Source organism: Athene cunicularia (genome assembly GCF_003259725.1).
Source record: "Athene cunicularia isolate RWA chromosome 2 unlocalized genomic scaffold, athCun1 chr2_part2, whole genome shotgun sequence".
Classification (NCBI taxonomy): Eukaryota; Metazoa; Chordata; class Aves; order Strigiformes; family Strigidae; genus Athene; species Athene cunicularia.
Window position 1 is genome coordinate 2317947 of NW_020799096.1, and position 23765 is coordinate 2341711.

The 23765-nt window shown below is 37.6% G+C and overlaps 1 protein-coding gene across 2 annotated transcripts in view; it reads left to right on the forward strand.

Annotated features, from left to right (window-relative positions):
- CNTNAP2 (contactin associated protein like 2) overlaps positions 1 to 23765 on the forward strand; it is a 1177736-nt gene that overhangs the window by 981627 nt on the left and 172344 nt on the right. For both annotated transcript variants that reach the window (XM_026844012.1, XM_026844013.1), the window contains exon 15: positions 1021 to 1148. In XM_026844012.1, the coding sequence (XP_026699813.1) occupies positions 1021 to 1148 (128 nt within the window). The remainder of the gene's footprint in view (positions 1 to 1020; positions 1149 to 23765) is intronic.

Genomic DNA, 23765 nt, shown 5'->3' on the forward strand with positions numbered 1-23765 from the left:
GGGGGGGGGGGGAAAGATAAATGGCTTTGTTTTGCTTCCTCTTACTTTGTCTTGTGTCAAAAAGTATAGTCCTAACAATATGTATAGTGCGTTTTTTACTGTGTGGATGGTTTTGGCCTTCCTTGTGTTTATGTCAAAAAAAAAAAGAAAAGAAAAGTACCTGAGAGATAAGGTACCTAATTAAATTTCATTTATTTTATTTTCTATTTGGAAGAAACAGCACTCAACAGGATTAGTCTCTTGAAACGATAAAGGAAAAAGGTTGTAACTGTGTGTAATGATTTGGTCCAGGCATGAAAAATGCACCAGGTTACTCACTGCATTTGAAATTAGGAGCTTTTAGGCATGACTACAAATTGAATTTTGGTGATCTTACTGACTAAAATGGGGGGTTAGCTGCATACCCATAGTCAGATTCTAAAGTTTAGTTTTTCTGGATTTAGGCACTTAACATTAAAAATGACAGTACTAAGATGACAAGTCTTTTCAGATAATTAGTCTTTAAATTCTCTTTTTTTTAAATATAATACTGAAAACATTAAATATAAAAGAAGACCTGTTTCCTTTGTGTGCAAGCGTTGTATTATTAGGATAATAACTAGCAGCAACTAGGGCAAAAAAAAGATACACTTTTAGGAAGCATTAGGACTTTTTTCACTCTCAGAAAACATTAGCAAGGAGATGAACAGCAAAGTGTTACCCTCTAGTATGGAGCTGGTCAGTCTGAAAAGCAGGGAGACCCACACAAGCCCAGCTGAGTCCAGGACTGGCCACAAAGCAAGCTGCTACTGTGTTCCTGGGTGACAGTAGCTGCTGCCCATCTGTTTTCCAGTAAACAGGCAGTGTTATTACTCAAACTGATGCCATTTGAGACAGGTTTTTAGACGGTAACGCTGTACTGGTATCATTGCTGAATACCTAGACTTTTGGTGCTTAGTTCATTGAACAATAATAATGATCAAGGAAATTATTTTAATATATTTCACAATTGCTTTCTTTTTTTCTCTCTCTGTAATTCAGGAGAAAAGATACTGGGATGTTGTCATACAAAGAGCACCTACCAGTGAGTCAGGTAGTGGTTGGAGATGTTGACCGGCCTGGGTCTGAAGCCAAGATATCTGTGGGTCCAGTGCGTTGTCAAGGAGATCGTAAGTTTGCTGGTTTTCTTCCACTTACTCCTGGATAGAAGGCAAATTGGAAATTGGTAACTTTTTAGACACCCCGTGCAAATTTAGAGAAATGGCTGTTTACTCTGAGACTTTTTTCTATGAAAGCGTGATGTGATTTGAATTTAGTCTATGAAATTGCACAGATAATGGCTCATCTTTGCATTTAAAATATGATATTTGTCTTTATTTTATGGTAAATGTGGCAACTTTGATTATTCAACTAAGTTTATGTAGATATAAGCAGTAATACGGATTGCATAAGAACATCTCTCAACATCTGTGCTTCTGCTGAGTGCTCTTGTTGATGTCCTTATCATTGCTATGCATATTACTGTAAACTGTGTTTATAGGATATAAAGAGTTGCATGATGGCAAAACTTAACGCTGTAAACTCTGTTTACAGGTGTATAAAGTTTGACAAGATTGTTATCAAGTGTTAACCATATCAGGTCTAGATGTTTCCATGTAAAATGTTGAGGTTTTTGTAGTAGTCTCTGATTTCCAGGCAAAGCGCTGATAGGAGGTGTACGTCCTCCAGTTTGATCAGTAGGTGATAGAATAAATCAGTATAATGGATAAGTTTCCACTTCACACACACAAAAAAGCTGGGATGCAGTGGGGAGGATTGTATTCTTCCTTCAATCTATTTTATATTACAGAAGGTGAAATCCACTGTGGAAGGCAGAGCAACTTTTAAACCACCCTTCAGAAACTTTATGCAGTTGGCACATGCATTATGCTTGTCCTCTGTATTAGAAGGCCATTTTGTTACAACTGGTGCAGTAGGGAAAGGTTGCCTGATTTAATTTACAATAACTAATATTTGCATGGTCTATAAGGAATACAAAATCCATCCTCAGATGCTGGCAAAGTGTACTGTACATCAGCCTATGAGATTGCAATGATGGAAAAATATTAAATGGGTGGACATAGTACCTGCAGGCTGAACAACCTGGTTCTAACCAGCGTCTAACATGGCACAACAAGGATGAGTACTGTTTGTCCTTCCTTCCTTCTCTGTCCTTTTGCAGCTACATGCTTTCCATCTGCATGTTTCCAAGTACTTGACAAGGGAGGTCAGTATCGTTATCCCTGCCATAAGCTAAAGTAATTAATCCCAACTGAGAGGAAATCGCATACTCAGGGTCATCCATCAGGCAGGACAAGTACAAAAGAGAGTTTTCTGGGTCCCAGTCTGGTGCCTCAAAACCCTCGGCCATTGCTCAACTGATTCAACTGAATGTGCTTAGCCTCTTTTTCTGTTCATGGTCTTTCTGAATTGTGCAAATGATCTTTCCAGCTTTTGTTAATGAATCTGATGCCTAATGAGCAGAAACAAATATCATGGGATGGTTGCAAAATTTCACATCACCTCTTTGGTGCTTGTTATTTGTAGTGTTTGGCTGATCATAGGTCAGTTTGTGTTTGCTTGTTTCTCAGCAGTGTTTGACAAACATTTTCATAATAGGCTCTTAAAATTTATGGCTAAGAAATAACGATAACATCTTTCTTGCGCCTGTTTTCCTCATAATCTGAATCCTAGTGCTGCTAGAAATATCAGTCTCTCAAGTGGATCCATTTCTAAATATCAGTATAAATGAAACCTCATTTGAGCAGATAGTAGCCTTTATTTAGTGTGACGGAGCGACACAGCCATTTGGGAATCTGAACTGGTGTATTCCTAACATCCCGATTAATTGAATTTTCTATTTGAACTTTACAGGCGTGATTTGTAGTTTTAAAAAAACTTTGCCTATGAATAAGTTTGTATTTATTTCCATGACAATATATTATTATCAAAAAGCTGGTATAAATTTTCTCACAGGAGACAATATCAACCCTAGTCCCTTTGCAGTTAGCGAAAGCTCTTGTGTTGTATTCCCAGTGCATTTACTAAGCATTCTCCTTCATATTCTTACTAGACCAAATACAACAACTGCTGTACCCCAGACCAGTACTGTCCCACATGGATTAGAGTTTGTGGAAAACAAGGTTTCTGTCCTGGGGAAAATTCCGAAGTTTCAGAATGTGCTTTTGTTCTAAAGGGAACGAAGATCCAAAGTGCTGAATTTGTGGAAAGGGATTAAAAAAAAAAAAAAAAAAAAAAAAAAAAAAAAAAAAACCATTCTTGATGTATTACGTGCATCAAAACCAACTTTATTAATACTAAAAATGTCCGCTCTCATCAGAGCACACAAAGTTCCATTGTATGTAGTTATCATTATATAATTTCTGAAGGCGGTAAATGAAATTCAGTTAGAGATATGAAGACTGACAAAGAAATACAGATTTTTGGTCTGGTTGGAAGGAAGGTAGAAAAGGTAAGAGTGCCCAACTAATCAAATATGATTTTACCTATTTAGAAAGATTTTTCATTGTGATTGTAGAGCCTGCCAGTACTGTGAGAACTTACCTTATATTGCCCTGAGTTGTCCATGGCATGTGATGGATCAACCCATAGTCCGGTGATATTTTGCAGCACATAAAGGGCCATATTCTCACATCAGAATAAAAATGTAAATTGCCACCCACTTCACAGCTACTTCTGTTTAACATCTAGAGACACTAACATGTCCCCTAGGCCCGGTCACAGCAGTACCTGAGAACTATAACACTATATACAGCAGAGCTGCTGTCCTTGGCAGTTCATAAGAAGAGTCAGCTGAAAGATTGCTATTCGAGGGCAAGGAGGGTTAAAGAAAGCAGATATGGATTATCTCATGCAGTTCCCTTCCCCCCATACCCATCAAATTCTTAAAGAATCAGTTAATCAATTGGGGCCACAACAATTAACCATTCTTACACTATTTGCTGTTTGTTCAACACAAACCAAAGAACATTAGGAATGTAGTACACTTATTGCAGAATTGTAATTGTTCTGATGTTGCAAAAATCACTAGATTCTTCTTTCAGAAATATAGATTTTATTTTGGTCCCACAAATTACAATTTCATTTTTCTGTTCCCCTGATTTATGATCTGATTAAGTCTGCTCTGAGCAAACTTGGACGTGGCTATTGTAGGAAATAAAATCAGAAAATTTGGCCATGCATGATTATCCATCTTTGTGTTCCAGAAGTATTTTTCATATTTAACTGCATCTCACAAAACACTATTTGCATCCTGAAAAGCAGTCAGCTAAAAGGAACTTTGTTACCCCTCTAAAGATCTGCTTGAGCTTCTGTGTTTTACCAGAATGATGAAGACTCATCTGGTCATTGTGGCAAAAATCCCATAAATCTTGCCTAGGGCCTGTCTTGTACCTTGGATAAAATATCCAGGATGTCTCTTTTCCATTTGCTATTTTAGCACTGAGGAATGCTTTCTAAATATTTCATGATTTTTCAAATTGGTGACCTACCAGGAGAGCAGACTTGTCCAATTTTATAGAGAACAGGTGCATAACTAGGATATGGATTCAGTGGGGTTTTTGGCGTTGTATTGCTTTCACAGATCAAGCAAAGATTTTGAACAAATGTCAAGTCTACCCAGACTTAAAGCAAAGCTGTCCTTCCTGGCCACTGCTGTATGAGCGCTGTACTTACAGAATGGCAATGGCAGTTTATCAGCAGATTCTCAAGATCCTCTAAGCTGAAATGGAAACATGGAAAACAGGTATCTATGCAACTTTGACATTCACTAGTCCTGAGACTCTATAGTAATATTGGATAAGGAAACCACTCTTATTTTTCTCAAGTGACCGTATTCTCTGCAGGATCTAGAAAAAAGGGCCAACATAAACCCACTAATTAATCAGCTTTACTCTTCAAATGTGTTTGAGACACTGATTAAAATCCCTTTACAAACCTATTACAGTTGTACTGATTCAGTAGCACCTAGACTCCTCATCCCCACTGTATTTGGCCATGTCCAACCAGTAATAGAAAGACTTGTCCATATTTTTATGTTATTCTACTGTAATGCAAAGGAGTACCTCGAGCCTTCTCCCTTTGGAGAAAGACACAAGTATATTGGGCATTTATTTTTCTGTCTAAACTCAGACTGAGGTGGTCGATCAAGGCTGTGAAAATGGATCTGGTAATTTCTTCTGAAACCAAACTGAAGAGCTTAGCTTACTATGTTGGGGCTATCGCTACAGAGATTTCATCAATAATCATATTGAATCAAAATTACTTTTGTGACTTTTGGCACCTTTTCAAGACTGTCTTCTCATTTCCCTTAGGAAAATACTGATGTTCTCAAAGCTCCTATATTTGTAACCTGCTAAGAGTATCCTTTTCCCAAGGACTTTCAAGGATTTTGATTTGAGTCTGCTCTTTATAAACCCAGAGGGGAACAGACTGACTATTCTGCTTTAGATTTGCCTTTCTCCTTGAGCCTATTTTCCTTTTTTCCCGTTTCTGCTATAGCAAAGTCAGAATTGAAGGGGTAGATTTTTTTACACTGATCAGATTTATGTTTTTACATCTCTTCCAGTGTACAGTTTATACCCTCCCAGTGAGACTTTAGACTCAGATTTCTGAGCTATGAATCATTTTTTGTGTTTTACTTCTATTATCTTTAATCCTCAAAATGTGGAGGAGGAAGCAGCTGCATTGACTGTGGTTCTCTCTAAGCTAAGCTTTCATGAAGACCCGTATCACCACTGTTCGTGTAGCATCTGCAGTGACAGACAAAAATCTCCTTGACAAATGACAGAAGTTCAGGAACAAATCAAAACTCACTTCTTACATCAAGTTTGGGGGTTTTTTGTGCATGTGTGCAGGTGATTTGTTTTGTGCATGTGTGCAGGTGACTCTGCATGTGTATTCTCAGGGGAAATATACCTTGAGTTCTTTTATTCAGTGATTTTGACTGTACTCTTTTCATGACTTGGTGCTTTGTTTCTTTCACTTCTAAATATCACTTTTGGCTTTACTCTTGTACTTCCTTTTAGAATGTTCCAGTAGAGTTGACTTATTTAATCAGACAGTGATGTGGACATGGGCGTTTTTTGTGACTCTGGGTTTGTATTAAAAGCAGGCTATGGATGTTTAAAACAGACAGCCACTGCCAGAGTCAATCCTTACAGGCTGATATCCTTGGTAAGGTGTGTTTTTGTATTCCTGAAGTACTTCTATGCACCTCGTCTACAGGTTGGTGACTCAGAACTGTTACTTGCCATGAAAAATAAATTCACTGTTTCATATGTAAGACAAGTGGTTTGTGGGTGGTGGGCAACTGGCTGAGAGGCTGCACTCAGAGGGTGGTGGGAAACAGCTTCTTTTGAAACTGGAAACCTGTCACAAGTAGGGTGCCTCAGGGATCGATCTTGAGCCCAATGCCGTGTAATATCTTCACAAGTGATCTGGATGATGGGAGCAAGTGTACCCTGATGATACCAAACTGAGTGGGGAAGTGGACACTTCGGAAGGAAGAGCCACCCTACAGGAAGACCTGGACAGGCTGGAAGAGTGGGCTAACAAGAACCTTATGACATTCAACAAGGACAAATGTTAAGTTTGGCACCTGGGAAAACATAATTCAGGAGCGCAGCACAGGCTGGGATCTACCCAGCTCGAGAGCAGCTCTTCAGAAAGGGACCTGGGGAACAATGAGCTCAGCATGAGTGAAGAGTGGCAAAGAAAGACCATAGGGTGATGGGCTGCATCAACAAGGGCAACAAGTAGAGATAAAGAAGTCATTGTCTCACTCTATTCAGCACTTGTCAGGCCACACCTGGATACTGTGTTCAGTTTTGGTCTCTGCTATGCAAAACAGGTGTGGAGAGGCTGGAGAGGGTCCAGAGGAGGGCCACAAAGGTGATCAAGGGGCTGGAAAGCCTGTCATGTGAGGAAAGGATGAGAGAACTGGATTTGTTCAGCATTGAGACGAGAAGGCTTAGGGGAGACCTTATTGCCATGGTCCAGTATTTAAAGGGTGGCTACAAAGAAGGTGGAGACTCCCTTTTTACAAGGAGTCACATGGAAAAGATGAGGGGTAACAGGTACAAGTTACTGCTGGGAAGATTCCAACTGAACACAAGAGGAACATTTTTCACAATGGGAACAATCAGTTATTGGGATACTCTCCCCAGGGAAGTGGTGGATGCCCCAACATTGGAAATCTTTAAGATTCGGATGGACCAGGTGCTGGGCCGTCTTGTCTAGACTGTGCTTTTGCCAAAAAAGGTTGGACCAGATGATCCCTGAGGTCCTTTCCAACCCGGTATTCTGTGATTCTATGATATGCATGTATACATTCCAAATTGAGGACAGTTTCAACATCCTGAACTTGATTTTCTATGGTACCATCCAAGTTTGAGGAAAAAAAACCCTGCCTTACAGTGCAGTTTTCAGTTACATATGAAAACTATAACAACATCAGTTCTCTAGTAGGACATTCAGTGTGTTAACTCAGTCAGAACAACAGTAATGTTACTCTTACATGCATAGGTAAGTTAAGCTGGAGAGTATCCCAGAAAAAAAACAGTTTGAATTGGTAAAAGATCCAACTGGAATTTCAGTAGAAGCAATTACTCCTGCTGTATCTTATCCAGTAGTATAGTAACTTGTCTTACAGGTTACTGGAATTGAAAATACTCTATCAAATGAAAATTAACATCAAAAAAACATTAAGCCTGAGTGCTTGTGGCTGGCCTCTTAAATCTATAATTAAATGTGAAAAATGAAAAAAATTGTTTTTTCAAAGTTCTGAAGCAGTAATTCCACTGGAAGCTTATTTGATGGGATTTAGGCAATCCCCATTTGAGGTGTTAATCACTTCTCTGATATTCAGGGTAGAAAACTAATAAAAATCTCTAGATTTTTCTCTTTCCCTACTTTTTGCTTGTATTACTAGTGATATCTATGTAAATTTCTTTTTTAACCGGTCTCTTATGAATTTCCAATCATGATAAATTCAGTAGTGTAAAAACAGCTCAAAATTTGATCCACCTAAAGTTTAACTTTTTTTCACCAGTAAACGAGGCTGCCTTCAGTAAACATAAAAATTTGTCCGCTGAATTTCCACAGCTCTTACCCCATGTCTTTATCTGTTGCACTGTGTTGTACATCATGCAACTCAAGTAGAATACAGATTCATCCAAAGAACGTCAGGACATTGTGCTCACTGTTTATCACAGTCATTCCGATGCTACCAGCAAAGCAGGAGAAAGAAAAGTTTCATTTCAATAAAAACAGCCTGAAAACCAAAACCTATTATTTTCAGACTCAGTTGAATTTTTCGGTGGATTTTGTTGAAGGTGATAAAATAACAGTGTCCACTTAGGATTTGGATAGGGATCATCCAGTTTACTTAATTATTTTGCTTGATTATTCTTCATATGCAGTTGTTTTCCTCAGAGGCCTAAGAGAAAAAAATGACACTCTAGGTCATCTTTCTAAAACTTTCTAGGTAAACAAATCTGCTTTTGCTGTTGTTTAATACCTGATTCATATAACGTCATTTCCCATGGTTAAGTCTCTTTCTCTTCACCTTTAACCCTATTTTATACTGCATAATTTGCTTTTATTCTTAACTTGAACTAGAATTTATTTTAGTATTTGTGTGGAAATGTTTTCTCCAGTGAGAGGTGCTGGTATGTCCTCCTGCAGTGCCTTTATGTTTCTAAGAGAACTCTTCCTTTTGTAACCTCCCAGGAATCCCAGACTGTGGCTGGTTGTCTCATACAAGTATAGGACATTTCTGGCCGTGTGAATAAAAGTTTGCCTGACCTGAAAACAGGATCTGGAAAACTCCCATTGTTCGCATAAATTTAAGGCATTTCTCTCTCACACTGAAATATGCAGAGATTTAAAGGTGAACATAGGATAGAGTATGTCCTCTCATGGACTCTCTTAACGTGTTCACATTCTTCCTAAGCAGCAAAGTGCTCCAGGTGCTGGCTTTTTGGCTGGTAGTTTGGTCATCCTTTTCATTTATGACCAATTTTCAGAAGTACTGAAATTACACTCAAAAGTAGTTCTCTGATGTCATAAACCAAAACCCTTTGGGTTTAATTTCTAATTTACACCTATGTGAGTTTTCCACAAGATAAGCTCTACCTTAGATGATCCATCGCGGACAGTACCAAAATGAGAAGACCTAACGTCTGTGGAATTGCAAATCAGCTTGGAATTGTCTTGAGGTTTTGGGAGCAGCAGGCAGTGTGGACAGCATTTGAACATGTATGACTGGAATTACTTCAAAAAAAATATTTTCTTTCTTTGTGATAATACTTAATCTGCACTACTCGTTCTAGGCGCTTTTCTCTTAGTCCTTTGCATTTGTACAACAGGAGACATTTTGGCATAGAAAATTGGGAGGAAATATTCTCTAAAGCACTGTAAGGCTCATTGAGAGCTCTTTCTACACACCACCCTGAATGTAAGGTTTCTTTTATATAATCTCAAAAGCCCAACAAGGAATTGGTAAGATTAATGATTTCTGTGTTCATGCACTCATTATAAGCTGTCAACATTTCTACTGTAAAAAACCTTTTTCTGAGGTTTATAACATGGGCATAAACTTCTTTTTTATTTCAAACTTTGCATAGAAGTGTATTAATGGAATAAATACTTGTAAAGTGACCCACTTCTAACATCCTATTGACTCATAGGTCATATATGAATATTCTCTAATGCAGAGGTTCTCAACATTTCCTTCACCACGGGTCCCCTTTAAATACCTTTTGTGGCCATGGACCACCAAGACCTAACTCAAGATATATAAAGCACTAGACTGCATCAAATATTTATTCCACTTTCCTCGTGAAGGGTCTTCAAATATGGAGAGAAGGGGAAATAAATTAATCTGCTAATGCACACACTTACTATAATCTTTATTGCAGTGTTTCCACATGAATTTAAAACAATAACATCAAAACTCTTCTTGCTCAAATGTCCCATTGTATGGTATATTAATGTGCTAATTCTTAATTTGATGCCAATTTTTACATTAAAATTTGATGAAAAGTTTTTATAATTCTTCTCACCTCCCCCCTTGTTTGTATTCAGACACCATATATTTTTGTTTACGGGTCCAGGACCACCATTTGGAGGAATAGACTTCAGTTCTGTTATGGCCCTAAAGAGAGCTGTTGGGTTAAGGAAATGTCTTTAAGAGAAAAACCACCTATTTAAAGTGGAACCCACCAACCATACTAGCACGTCAGGGGAGGCAGGGGGTTGGGGGGATGCTTGAGTATGAGAGGTCCATTGAGGGGAGGGTCTGTGGGGAAAGGAGGTGCAGTGCTTGCAGCAGGTCAGACCAAATGTTTCCAGGCTGGATGTTCCCCACCCCTGTTTTGAGCCTTTGCAGACCTCCAGTGATGACATCGTGGCCCCCCAGGAGTCCGTAAGTCTATGGACAGGTTGAGAACCACTGCTCTAATATATCCCACTCACTGCCAGGTTTTGTTCTGTTTCCTTTCTGGAAGCAAACCCTACCCATGAGTGCCACTCATATCACAGAGCAGGTGGAAATACAGATCACATAAAATATAGACATCCTCCTAGAAAGACAAGTCTTTTTATGTCTGACTGAAGGAGCAGGATGCCTGCAAATAGTGCAAGAGAATAAAGGAAAAACAGAGTGAAAATTATAATTCTGGCATAGTGGGAAAACCAGCGCCCCATACAGGTTGTGCCATACACAAGTCAGTAATCCAAGGTAAAAAACCAAAACAAAACAAAAACCCAAACAAACAAAAAAAAACACAGAAAAACCTTTCTAAGGGAGTGATCTTGTTAGAAGATACAGAAGAGAGATCCTTTTAACAGCAAGCATTGATGCTTGATGTAGTTTGACCCCTTCTTTTTAATCCTTTCAAGCTTTGCCAAGGTCTGATAGAGTCTGACTGTATGGTTCAGAAGAGTGAGACTTATGACACTTTTCCCTGTAACTGGTGGTGTATGAAAGTATTATTGATTACACTGTCATTTAATGTGTATTTTCATTATCAAAACAATTTACGTTGCCGGAGACTTTTCCTTAAGGACAAGAAAGGAGTATTCTCTGAGTATCTCTTCTGAGGGGAAATACATTTTATCTTTGTCATCTTTACTGTATACGTTCCTGCCCGATACTTCTTCTGTGCAATCTTTACTGTCTTTTAAAATCAAAGCCACATCTCTTTTACACATGTATTGAATTAAGGTATAAGGAATAACACAGTTCCACACTTTACATCTCCACACTTCCCAGATTCTTCATGAAATGTAAATCAGATGGTTTAAGATAGGAATGGGCCTGCCTACTATTAATTACTTCTCACATGCATTCAATTCTCCCTAAAAGTGTCTGTTGGTATAAACTACAGAAGGCAATTCATTTGAAATGTAAAGCACTAATAAATTTTACTCTCTTTATGTATTTTCTGAAGTAATGAAAACATATGGCAATCAATACCCATGATCAATTCTCCAACTGATAGTAAAAGAAAAAAAAATGTGAAATCCCATAGGGGAGTTATGAGCTTTATGTTTCAGAGATATAGAATTCAAATGCAATTAAGAGCTAATTTTATTCAAATTCCCCTCATCATTATGATTATATTATAGGTTAATTTTATCTTCTTTAATACAAAAAAGAAGTATCTGAAGCATTTCATGTGAAGTATTGTCTCTAAATTCCTAGGGAATTTAAGCAAAGAGTCGTTAGTCTGATAGATGACATACAGTAGCTGTTCCTATTAAACTCAAATCCTGTTAGTTATGCTTTAATTATAATTTCAAACATTTTACTATCTATGTGATTGTAATGCATATTAGTATCTTATCACTTACCTATAGCAAAGTAAGAAAAGCAATTGTGCAGGGTACAAAATCCAAGAATGACAAGATTAACCTATTCCTATGGTGTCTAGGAAAGTGATGAGAAGGAGATGTCAGAAAAGCAATAAGGAACAAGGAGAACCTGCGACTAAACTGGGGAATGAGAAGTTGCTGGAAACCTGTCAGTTACGTGCACAGATTTACAGTCACCTTTAAATTTCACCCCATAAAGCTGAATAATCTCAGAAATTAGGTATAAAATGGAGGAAGTTATCTATATTCATTTTTTAGGTGGAACTCTTTCTCACTTTAATACTTTTGGCCTGTGTATTCCTGCAGCACTGACTGACATTTAAAGAGCAGAAAGAACAGAAAAAGGCAAAAAATGATTGAAGGTGAGGTAGAGGGAGGTCAGTCTTGTTCATCGCTATTTGTAAGTTATGCAAATTCGGTCTCATTTAGACATAGATAAGTGAATGGCAGCAGGATGGGGGATATCCAGTTATAAAGGAGCTCGTCTAACCTTGCAGCACCTGACACACAACACAAAGTAACTCAGGAGCACTAAGAAATGACCAACCACCAAGGTGGAGAAACTAATAAAGAAGAATCTGGGGACCCTCAATGCTTATTAAGCTTGCACCATTGATCTCTGCACTAGGAAAAGTTAAATCTAATTATGTCAATCTAAGATTTTAAAATAGCTGAACTTTTTCTATCCAGTGGTTGAATAAAAAGGAAGATCAGATATGTATTCCACAGTCACAGCTGCACTTCATAATGATTTCTCATCCCTCAAACTCCCCGTCCTTTAATTGTTGGGCTGAATTCTGACAGCTTCTGTGCAAAACACTCCTGCCAAATCCTATTACATGTATGTATACACAATATTTGGTGTGTATATCACGTTCCACTCAGTGCTTACCAGGATTTTCTAAAGAATTTATCCTGATCCTTCTTTCAAAGAAGAAGCAGCTCATTTTAGATTTTTAAGTATATCTATGATGTGGTCCCCAAAGAAACAGCTTTAGTACCTCTTAAAACAGGGTTGCAAAGTTATGCATTTTGAGCAAGTGATTAGAATTATGAACTGGGGAAAGGAAATATAACAATAGCTTGAGAGATGTAGAATAGATACAATATGAAGAATTAACCTCCTATTTCTTTAATCTATTCTTTAATGCGTTTTTTCTGACCTTTGTCTTCTATGGAAAAAATTGCAAAAGTAGGGGGAAAAGGTCCAGAATAAAAGAAATATGAAGGATTGTCTATTCACCCCCTTTTTGATTGATGATGCCATGAAGAACTTCCGCTATTAAATTTCTAGGTTTGAATATGCTGGGTTCCAAATTAAAATTGCAACCTGTGAAGTCTTATAAATTCCATATCTATAGAGCAGTTTTCAGAGGAACTCCCCTTCTGTGCTCAATACTTATCTTTTGTGAGGTGCCTACTTGGTCCTTTAAGACAAATAGGCAAATAAGGAAGAAATTTGGAAATGCTGATAATTTTAGTCAAGGTTTTAACTTTGAATCAGCTCAGATAGAATTAAAAGGAGATGAGTAGAAAATCCTTTACTTTATAATTTTATTTTTTTTTCTCTCATTAAAGCAATTCAAGGCAGTCCTATCCATTTACTGTTAGGAGCTTAGAGTAATCTGTACTTCGAAACTCTTAGCTAAGCTTGCAGAATCATGAACCTTTCAGCTTTACAATATTAAGCAGCAAATTCTAACATTTTTTATGCCTGTATTTCAACAATTTGTGAAGAACCATCTGCATATCTGATTTGGTCTGATTCAGAAGAGCAAGACTTTTTATAAGAACTGCTTTCAAGGAAGCAGTTATGGAAAGAGAGGCAATAGTGAATTATGGTTTCAAAATCTCCTCTTCAGTCTTTTCTTTCATTGATCAATTTCCAACATACAAACTGGATCTGTATTTTATTATTTACCCTTGGTTTTATGAAGCCCTGTGGATGGAAAACTTTTGCCTTATCACTGCAAATAGTTCTGCTTCTGAAAACTGAGAAACTAAATCCGTGTAAAACAGTTATTAGACACATAACACAGTTCATGTATCTGTGTTCCGTTCACTTGACTATCATATATTTTAGATTAGCTATGACAAGGTTAAATTTAAAATGATTTATTGTTATGAACTTTTCTTGTATCTTCATATTTCAGATGCAGGCAGAAATAAACTCGATCCATAGTTGGAAGGATCTCCTCCAGGAAAGTCAAAATGCTTCCAAATACATGGTAGAGATGAAATTTTGCCAATAAATACTTCTATTTCCCATCTCAAAAGGAGAGAAAAATGTCAAAAAAACTTGCCATACCAACAATGAAAAACATAAGTTATATAAAACAGAACACATTGGTTATAAAGGACAGTTCCCACTGATGGAAGGACATTATTGTGACTTTGACTTTCAGTATTTTACAAAGAGCCTTTTCATCACTGTATAATTATATTTTAAAAATAAATAGGGTTTGAACTAAAAGACTTTTAAAATGTCCAAATCACAGTAAAATTTACAAAACAGTCAGCTCAGTGTAGTTACATTTCATGAACAGTTTCAACAAACTCTCATTTTCTTTCAAAGCTTCATAACAATGACAAGGTTTTATTAGAAAATATGCAACTAAATTAAATATTTGCTTCATGGGAGGGACATTCCTTCTTTCCTTTATTTAAACACAAAGTTTTTCCCTGTGTTGAGGTAGAGACTTGTGAACTTCTGCTTTTGTAAACTAAAGGTAAGCATTCTTCCAGTAGCTTCAGTCCTGCTTAAATTATAGCGCGGTGAACTGATATTCTACCCATCTGTATTCTGAAGTTCATCTCTGTATATCACCATGCAGAGACAGCTCTCTCCTGTTCTCTGTACACACGCTGTATTTCAGGTGGCTAATCTGATTGTCCTCTGTAATATCATAAGGTAACTTTGGGATCCCATAAGGACAGTCAGTTATTAAATAAAAAAATTCCCATACAGTGCATTGCAGCTATCCTCAGAAAATCTGTATTAGTCTAAGATCCAACCAAAGAAAATTATGATGCTTAAAGCAATAGGCAGGATTTGAGAAAAATGGAAACCAGTATCTGAAGGCGTCAGTTCAAGAGATAGGTGTGTCATTGTTAGAGACTTAAAAACTTCCCATGACGACAAGAAGCAGTGCTTCACTCAGCTTTAATCCATGAACTGTTTGGACCTTTAAATAATAAAAATATGTAAACTTTCATTATTGTAGCTCTTTCTTTTTAGCCCTTAGTTGATAGAATTCTTTTGCATTGTACTAAAAATATTTTCCAAAGGATATGGGGGGGGGAAACTACCAGTTATTCAAAGAGGACATATAGAAGCCAGCAATATCAAACACAACAATAAAGCAATATTTCAAAAGCAGAGAATATCCCAACTTCCAGTCAGAAAATCTGTTGGATGTTGACACAGGAAAAAAAAAAACCAACACATTTCATTCTGTAGTTGCAAATTGCTTTGTATCTTTCTCACCATCCAGAGCAGGTCATTAAAAGATCAGAAAATTTAAGATGTTTTGCAAGTACTTCTGAGCTCAGCTGGAAGAATAGGGCTTAGAATTGTAAGTTAATTTAGCTTGATGGGAACCTATGGAGGTGTGGTCATTCAGTCCATTCTCCTGCTCAAAGCAGGACTAATTTCAAACCCAAATCAAGGTCCTTAGGACCTTTTCTATTCATTTTATGAAAAATTTCTGAGGACGTAGTTTCTGCTGTCTCTCTGGACTACCTGTTCCAGTGCTTTACCACTGTAATTGTGAAAATATTTTTCTTATATCCAATGGGAATTTTCTGTGTTGCAGTTTGTGACTGTTGTCTCTTGATCTTTTGCTTTGCATCTCTGAGAAGAGCCTGGATTTCTCTTATCCAGAACTACCCATCAGGCAGTGAAGAAAGCAATTATCTCCCCTCTGAGCATTTCTTAGAATAAGCAAACCCAGTTTCCTCAGACTCTACTCATACATCACATGCTTCAGTTCACGAATGCATGTTAAATATATGATCCTTTGTGAATCAGGAAAAGGGCAGAGATCACGTGCCAATTGGTTGTCAAGAATCAAGATCTGTAAGTCAGGCCCTTCCTTCTGGGTTGTACAGGACAATCCTGCTAACAGAAAACTAACTATTACTGATGAAGTAGCCCAAACGACACAGAAATTGTCTTCGCATATATGACAGTTCTCTCTAACTGCTGCCCCAACCACATAGCCAGCCAGCTTAGAGACCTCAGCATGATTTGTTTGCATCTGCCTAGGAATCACAAATCTATATTATCCAAAGGATGGGAATACCAACACAAAAATAACCCTGGTTCCTTCCTGATCCTCAGTAGTGTGGAAGCAATGCGACGTATATTGTAAACAGTAATCCAATCTCTTTTCGACCTCTTGTGGGCACACCAACAAACCAGAGACCTAAGGATGTGTATCAGGAGCTACATTATTTATCTCCATCAATTCTCCTGGAATCACTTCCATGAACTTGTCAAAATCCCACTGTGTAAGTCTCCTGTCTGCAAAAATATACCAGTCTGTCTCTCCTCAGGTAGATAGAAAACATCTTCTAATTTGCAATCAGCACAAACTCATGTCCAGTCTATATCCTTTTAATCTTGTACCTATATTAATCTTTTGCATAACTATGTCTTGCTTCCTAATCACTACTTCCAAAATGTATTCATGAAGCGTCATCTTGTCTCCTCTCAATGTTTTATCTAAACTGACCTAGCCAAACTCTTCTAATGCATTTTCTGTAAAATGTGTTCCATTTACTAATCATCCTGCTAGACTTTCCCAAGTACCAGATCCATCCTTGTGTAGAAACCCGACCATAGTCCTTCATTCCATTTAGATTCCTCAGGTGCTAAAAGATAATCATTGTGCTTCTACATGGCCAAGCTTAGAATTGACCTGAAGACCATCTCAAGTATTTCCATTCCCTTGTAATTAACCACAGAGCTACTGCTAGGGATCCAGGGTTCAGGCTAGCAATCTCCACTCACATCCACAAATAAATGAGCAAAACCCCAAACCAAGAAAGACCCAAATACACTAGGAAATTACATATGCGCTTAGTGATTTATCAGAACGAAACAAGAGTGTACTGCCTCCAACAAATACTTTCTGATGTTGAAAGAAAACATAACATGCAAGGCTATAAGCCTCAGTTCTTATCAGCCTTATGCTATGCAGTACCATGCATTAAAATAAGGAAATTACTCCATGATTTGCCACACAAATTTTTTTCCTCTGTGAGCTCAATATGTGAAAAGCAAAATTATTCATAAATAATATTCAGATGTTTCCAGAGTCCACCTGCAAAATTTATTTTTCTGGGCTCTGATGACTGTATTAAATATGCATGGAAGAAAGAATGATTAGACTAGACCTTTCCCTTGAGATCTTTAGAGAAATGGTGGTTTATGCTGTAGATTTATCTCTCCACCTTGTTCCTCATCTCCTCTTTCCTAGTTGTACTCACTCTCTTGAAGAGACTTTGGCAAGTAAACATCATCACTTACCACAGAAAGCAAGCCTGGGGCCCTCCACATCTCTTCCCTTTTATTTACACATGAAGAGTCAGTAGTTCATAGTGACTGAGCTATGATCAAGGAGCTTCCTGAAATTAAATTCATTAGTAAAACAAGAAACATTCCAGACGTGCACAGCACAGCTTGAAGTACTCAGCTGAGGAACTAATTAAAGACAGATAGCTGAGTGGGTAATGAATAAATACACATTGTGGGTAGAAATAGCTAGGACAAATACACATATTCCCTGTTATATTTGATGGAAAATTAAATTATCACGTATACTGAAATAAATTGAACAGTAAGAGCTCTCCTGCAGCTTTTAGACAGAGACCATCCTTGGGGGAGAGACAGCAAGCAGTGGGATCAGCAAGTGGAGCCCCTGCAACGGTGCCTTCTGCAGTTCTCCAGCCTTCGTGCTGCCACTGCGAGGGTCTGTGCTGCACGCAGCTCTCACATGGCAAAGGGGCCAAAGCCCACTGAGTCCACTCGGCATTCTCTGAATTGAGCACAGACCTATTTGACCCTGTGAACAAGAGGCTTTGCATAATGTTTTCGTTATGCATCCCCTTCCCATACCCGTTGCTCTCTGTGCCTCCTCCCAAGTGACATTTCTGTGGGCAGAGTCACCAGGGTAGTACTTCTGATACCACCTATCAGTGCCAGAGAGTACCCAGTTAAGGTAACCAACTAGGTAATAGGAAATATCTGCCCATTATCATCAGGTAGCACTGCAGACCTTTAACTTCTCAGTTTGAAGAGCATCAGATTTTGCAAGGAGCAGATGCAAATAGCAGGGCTGCCTGGAGCTTTAAAAAAGTGTAATGGTATCTTTTTGTGTCGGATTTGTAGACTGCGATATGCTGCACACCAGCCATTTCCAGAGGCTGCTTTTTGCACAGCAGTCTGTAAATGAACAGAGAAAACACTTTTCATGACATGAAGGCAGCCAAAAGGGATAGGAGCTTTGAAAACATAGATAGAGAGGAGCTCCTAGGGGAACTCAAATAGCCATTACTAGATGAAAACCACCATTAAGCTCAAGTTATGTTTACTCATACTTATCGCCAAACTGAAAGTTGAATTTTGAAATTTTTTTGACAGTTTCAAAAATCTCAAACCCCAGGAGCCCGATGGAATTTATAGGTATGCTTTAGAAAGGACCCCAGTGGTTGAAAATAAGATGAGGAAGTCTTAGTTCACAAAGGGTTATCAGTTGTAACCCTCCCTGCACCCAGAGTCATAAGACTGCCTCTGAGATGGGGCATGAAGGTTTCCCAGTGCAAAAAATTTTCCTGGTCATACTAGTGATGAATCCTTAGATATAATTTTACAACCTATCCTAAAGGAGCTGTTGTGGTTTGTTGCTCTGCTCCTGTAGCAGGTCCAGACATAAGAGAGAGTCATGGTTCCTCTGTAAAAGATGTGACTCCACCCATTTGTAAGAAACATTTTTATTTTGCTATATATGTTTATGGTAAACAATACCAGAGCCAAGGCATCCTGCACCCCTGTCTGCTTCTTTCTCTCTGTCTGCAGCCCATTCGACTCCCCCTTGTACTGAGCCCAGCCATGCAGAGAAGCAGAGGGGTTGATGCCTGCTCACTCACACTCCGCACGCCAGGGAAATCCATCTGATAATCCAATCTAGCGAGTTGTGCCTTAGTTCATAAATAATTTACTTAATTGGAATTATTAATTACATAGGATGATATTCAGTATGATAGTAATTAATAATAATAATAAAAATGGCCATTGGTGGTACAGATTACTAAACATGTCTATGACATCAAGCCACATATCAGAACATGGGAGTGGTTTTATAGGAAATATAGTTTACATACTCTTGATTTTCATGGATGAGGGCAGGGAGCAGGAGAGTCACTTATAAAGTTTAGCCTACCTAAGCCTGTATTTCTGTACTCACAAGTATTTAAACTTTTACTTTTCCTTGGAATGTTAAGACCCCTGTGAAAGTTGTAAGGGGCAGAGAGGCAGAGGGATCCAGTCAGTAGGAGCTCAGAGAGCTGATTGCACTCCTAACCATCGTCATGGCTTACAGATACCACTGAAACCCCTGTAGCTACTGTCCTTGACATTTCTGGGAGCCTTCTGCAAACTTCACAGTCTCCATGGCTGCAGCCAGATAAAAATAAAAAATATCGTGTTATTCTGTTCAGTACTTGGATCTATTCCACTTTTTTGCCCAAGATAGTTATTCCAGATTATCTAGGATCCTGAGCTGGCGTAGGTTAAACTGAGCTGAAGTGGCATTTGGGAGACATCTTAGGTTGTGTTTGGTTTTGTAAAATGGAGGAAGTCCATTACACTGCCAGAAAGGACAATATAAATAACTTTTAAATTGAGCATGTGTGGTTTTCTTTGCTTGTGTTTTCTGGGTGATTTTGTTTAATTTTTAATAATATTTAAGAAGAATAATAGTTATATTTATTCTTAATACAAATAATGACATGGGTACTATTACATATATATTTGATAATTTATATTATGTGTATATTTAATAATATTTATTAATTTCGTACAGTGTATGGAAACCTGTTGTTTCTCTGCTGCACTATCTTACTCTTTGTACATCTGCATTTGTGAAAGATAGGCATACGTAGCGCCAGTATTCAACATTAAGCTGATCTGCATAGCAGTAAACAGAAGTGATTTCAGACTCACTTAGACAGAGTAAGTTTACCAGGTATAAATCTAAAATTGATATTGTTGCCTTTCCAATAGCAAACCTATTACGTATGTATTGGTTGAGGTATTTTTGTGGTTTTAACCTCATGGTTATACTACTCCCTGCACCTGCATCTACAATTTATAGAAAAGATACGCTCCAGCAAAGCTAGCTCTTGCAAACAATACTTGGTATTTACGTGCAGCGTTTCCCCTCTTTTGAAAACCAGTTAAATGCATTTTGACTTATTCATATTTATATTATATTAATTCTTCTCCTGTTCCAATAAAAATTTAAAGAAATCTTTTGCTACAAAGATACTTGGTTCAAATCAAATGGACACAGTAGCAATAAGAACTACTGCCTGGTGTAACATCTCATGAATTAGTAATTACTGGAGTACTGCTTTGCAATTTTTAAAGTATGTAAAATACTATACATCTGGGAAACAATGTAACTGTCATTAAAAGGTCAATATTTATTGACAGTTGACTAAGCCAGATTTTTGCATTTGCAACACTGCAGGACTAGTGCACTTATCTCAGGCTCCATTGCATCCCTGTTATCAGGGACCACTGTGAAAATACTCACCTTTCAAAACACTGACATCCCTATACCTTTGAAATAGAGAAGGCAGGAAGAAAGACACTTTACAAGCATAACATAGAAGAATACTAGATTGTAAAGGAAGGGTATGTTATTTTAAAATCTATCATATATAGCTAACAATATTTTGTCTTCACTGATTTTCACTTTTTCACCCTTTTTACCCCTTAGGCTTCTTGGAGTTGTTTTCTTTTCCTTTTAAATTTTCAATTTTCTACATTCTGAATTAATTTTTGGATCTCCTTCACCCAGAGCATACGAGCACATCCAGAATGGCACCTCAGAGGCACAAATGACTCATACATCTTTGCAGAAGCAGCATAGCTATAGCAGAGTTCTTAAATGCTGATGTTCTTAACTCTAACAGTAGGGTTTTTTCCTCAATATTGGTCGATTTTACAGAAAAGTAAACCAGTAGTAACTGAACAGTCCCTGACTTCGGGCGGGGGGGTAGGGCAAAGGGATACTAGTACACATCTGGAGGAGAACAAGGGCACGAGGGCAGAAACAGCTTCATGAGGTTCAAAAACATAGTTCATATTGTTGAGCCAGAGCTTATCCTGTTCCCTGTTCTAAGCGTCGCCCATAGGTTGAGGAGTCACCTTCAGGATGCTCATGTTTTCAAGAAAAGAGATAAAGTCTAGCCATACCACTTCCTCATCAAATCAACTTTAATTTCATCAGGCATCAGAGACAAACAGTCTGGAGGTGGGTTTATTAGCCCGGCTGTGCACAGAACTTTTGGAATCAAAATCCCTTTCTTCAGTTGCTGATGCTCAATAATGTATTTTAAATACAAATTTATACTAAAACTTGTTGGAATTCAAATTTTGAGTGGAAATGAAAATCACTCAGTGTGATGCTGCTGTTTTGCTTTTGTCTGGGATGGATGAATACATGAAAAAAAATTTCATTGGCACGCTTTCAGGTTTTATTTTAGTGTGGAAAAATTTAAATGCTAAAAAAATACGATTTCTACTGTGAAAGTGTTTTCAGGGTAGTATATTAACTTAATCATACATTGTGCAAAGTGTAGATTAATAAGTATTTTTATTTTTCCACACACAAAAGCTCCCTGAAACATACCAGATTCTCAAGTTCAGTATGAATTATAAGATATGAATGTAAAGTATGTTTATGATAATGCAGCCCATGAGATTTCTTGGCTGTTAGCAATATAATAGCTGCAGTTTTGTATTTTTAAGCTATAGTTTTGATCCCTAAGTACTCTGAAGCTATTTTTTAAATACAAACAGGTTTACTTGCTGCTGACTTACAGTGCTGTACGATACAGAGTTCAACAGCATATGGAGAACTTAAAGCCAGCTGAGTATCATGAAATTACTAGAGAAATGTAGGAAGATAGATTATAATTGCCCAAAATGTAATTTTACTACAGATGAACACTTTCTGAAAGCATCTTTTAATTTTCAGTCACCTTTAGCAGAGGTAACTGCAAAAATATTTCCTCACACAATAATAATTAGACGTGGGAACTCCTTGCCACGGGACACTACAAACATTAGGATTTTACATGATTCACAAAGGGACTGACAAATCCAAGGAGGAAAACCATACCCAGGATATTATATGTATTGACCCTTCTGGATCACAGAGTGTTTGAGGTACAGGTCTCTGAGTGTTCAGAAAACATCCGTGGGGAGTATTACTATCTTGCCCTGGTGTTGTACCTTTCCCTAGGCATCCACCATTGTCTTGAGCCAAAGAAAGATGGAAAGCTGGATGGACCTTTAGTGTGACATGATGTAGCTGTTCTTAGGAGAGGTCATCCCGGATTGAATACCTCAGAGGTATATTGGAACCAGTACAGCAGAGCATTTAATGGCCATTTTTAACATTAAGCAAATGCTTAAATACCATAATCTAAAATACAGTGTCATTATTTAGTGAAGTAATAGTAGTAATATTATTCTAATTATTTTTTGTAAAGTACGAGTACCACATAAATAATAAAAATAGATTCCTTGTCCTGTGTGCCCATAACTTTTCTTTGGCTCCTTTAGTGATATTCCTGATAGAAAAGTAGAATCTTTGCAAAGGAGGAGTATATTTTTATTTAGCTCCAAAGGAATTATATATTCAGTTCGTATTAGTCTGTGACATGAGCTAGCTCTTGATGCTCACTGTTACTTTAATTTGGGAAAAAGAAAAACAATCAGTCTCTCTGGTTTAGTTTCCTTTGACCTATCAAAAATAGTACAATAGCTTTAAAAGAGCAATTTAATTAGTAATCTCACGATGAATATTTGATCCAAATTAAGCACCAGGCTACTTTTCTCTGCTGTTCCCACCGACAATGCTATTTTTCTTTTTCAGTTCAGTTGCAGGGACAGACAACTGCATTATTCCTAAACAAGGAAAAGCACACTTTTTAATTAATGTAGTTTAAAGATTTATATTTTTTAATACCGTAAGACAGTATGCCATATATGTAAAGCTGATCTGATGATGCTTCAGAACATTTAACTATTCACTTTCAAGGAAATCGATGTATTTAAAATGTACATCACTTATGTTTAACTCACCTGTAAGGAGCTGGCATAACTGACGAGGGAGCTTTGTTCATATGCAGCCAACAATGATTGCTCTGATGTTCCTACCATGTAAGTGGGGAGTTCAAGGATTTTGTCTTCTTCTAGGGGTGAGGCAAGGGTCATTACTAAATGGCCAGTGAAATCAATTGTTTGAATCCGCTAATGACTAGAAACTCCGTGATCCTAGAATAATTTTGTTTCCTAATTCTAAGAATAATAATTGGAATTCAATGTCATAAATTACCAGTGTTCCATAACAATTTCTGAAAACTTCATGAACATTAGCATCCCTTGGGAGAGTGCAGCAATACTTTCTCAGCTCATTGTATCTTAAGCAAAACAAATACTGTCAAATTACGATGCCTTAGTCAGTTATGAATAGGTTGCAGAAAAGTTTATAGATATAGGATGTAGCTTCTTCGTTGCCCCCTCACTGCAACCGTGGTGTGAAACAAAG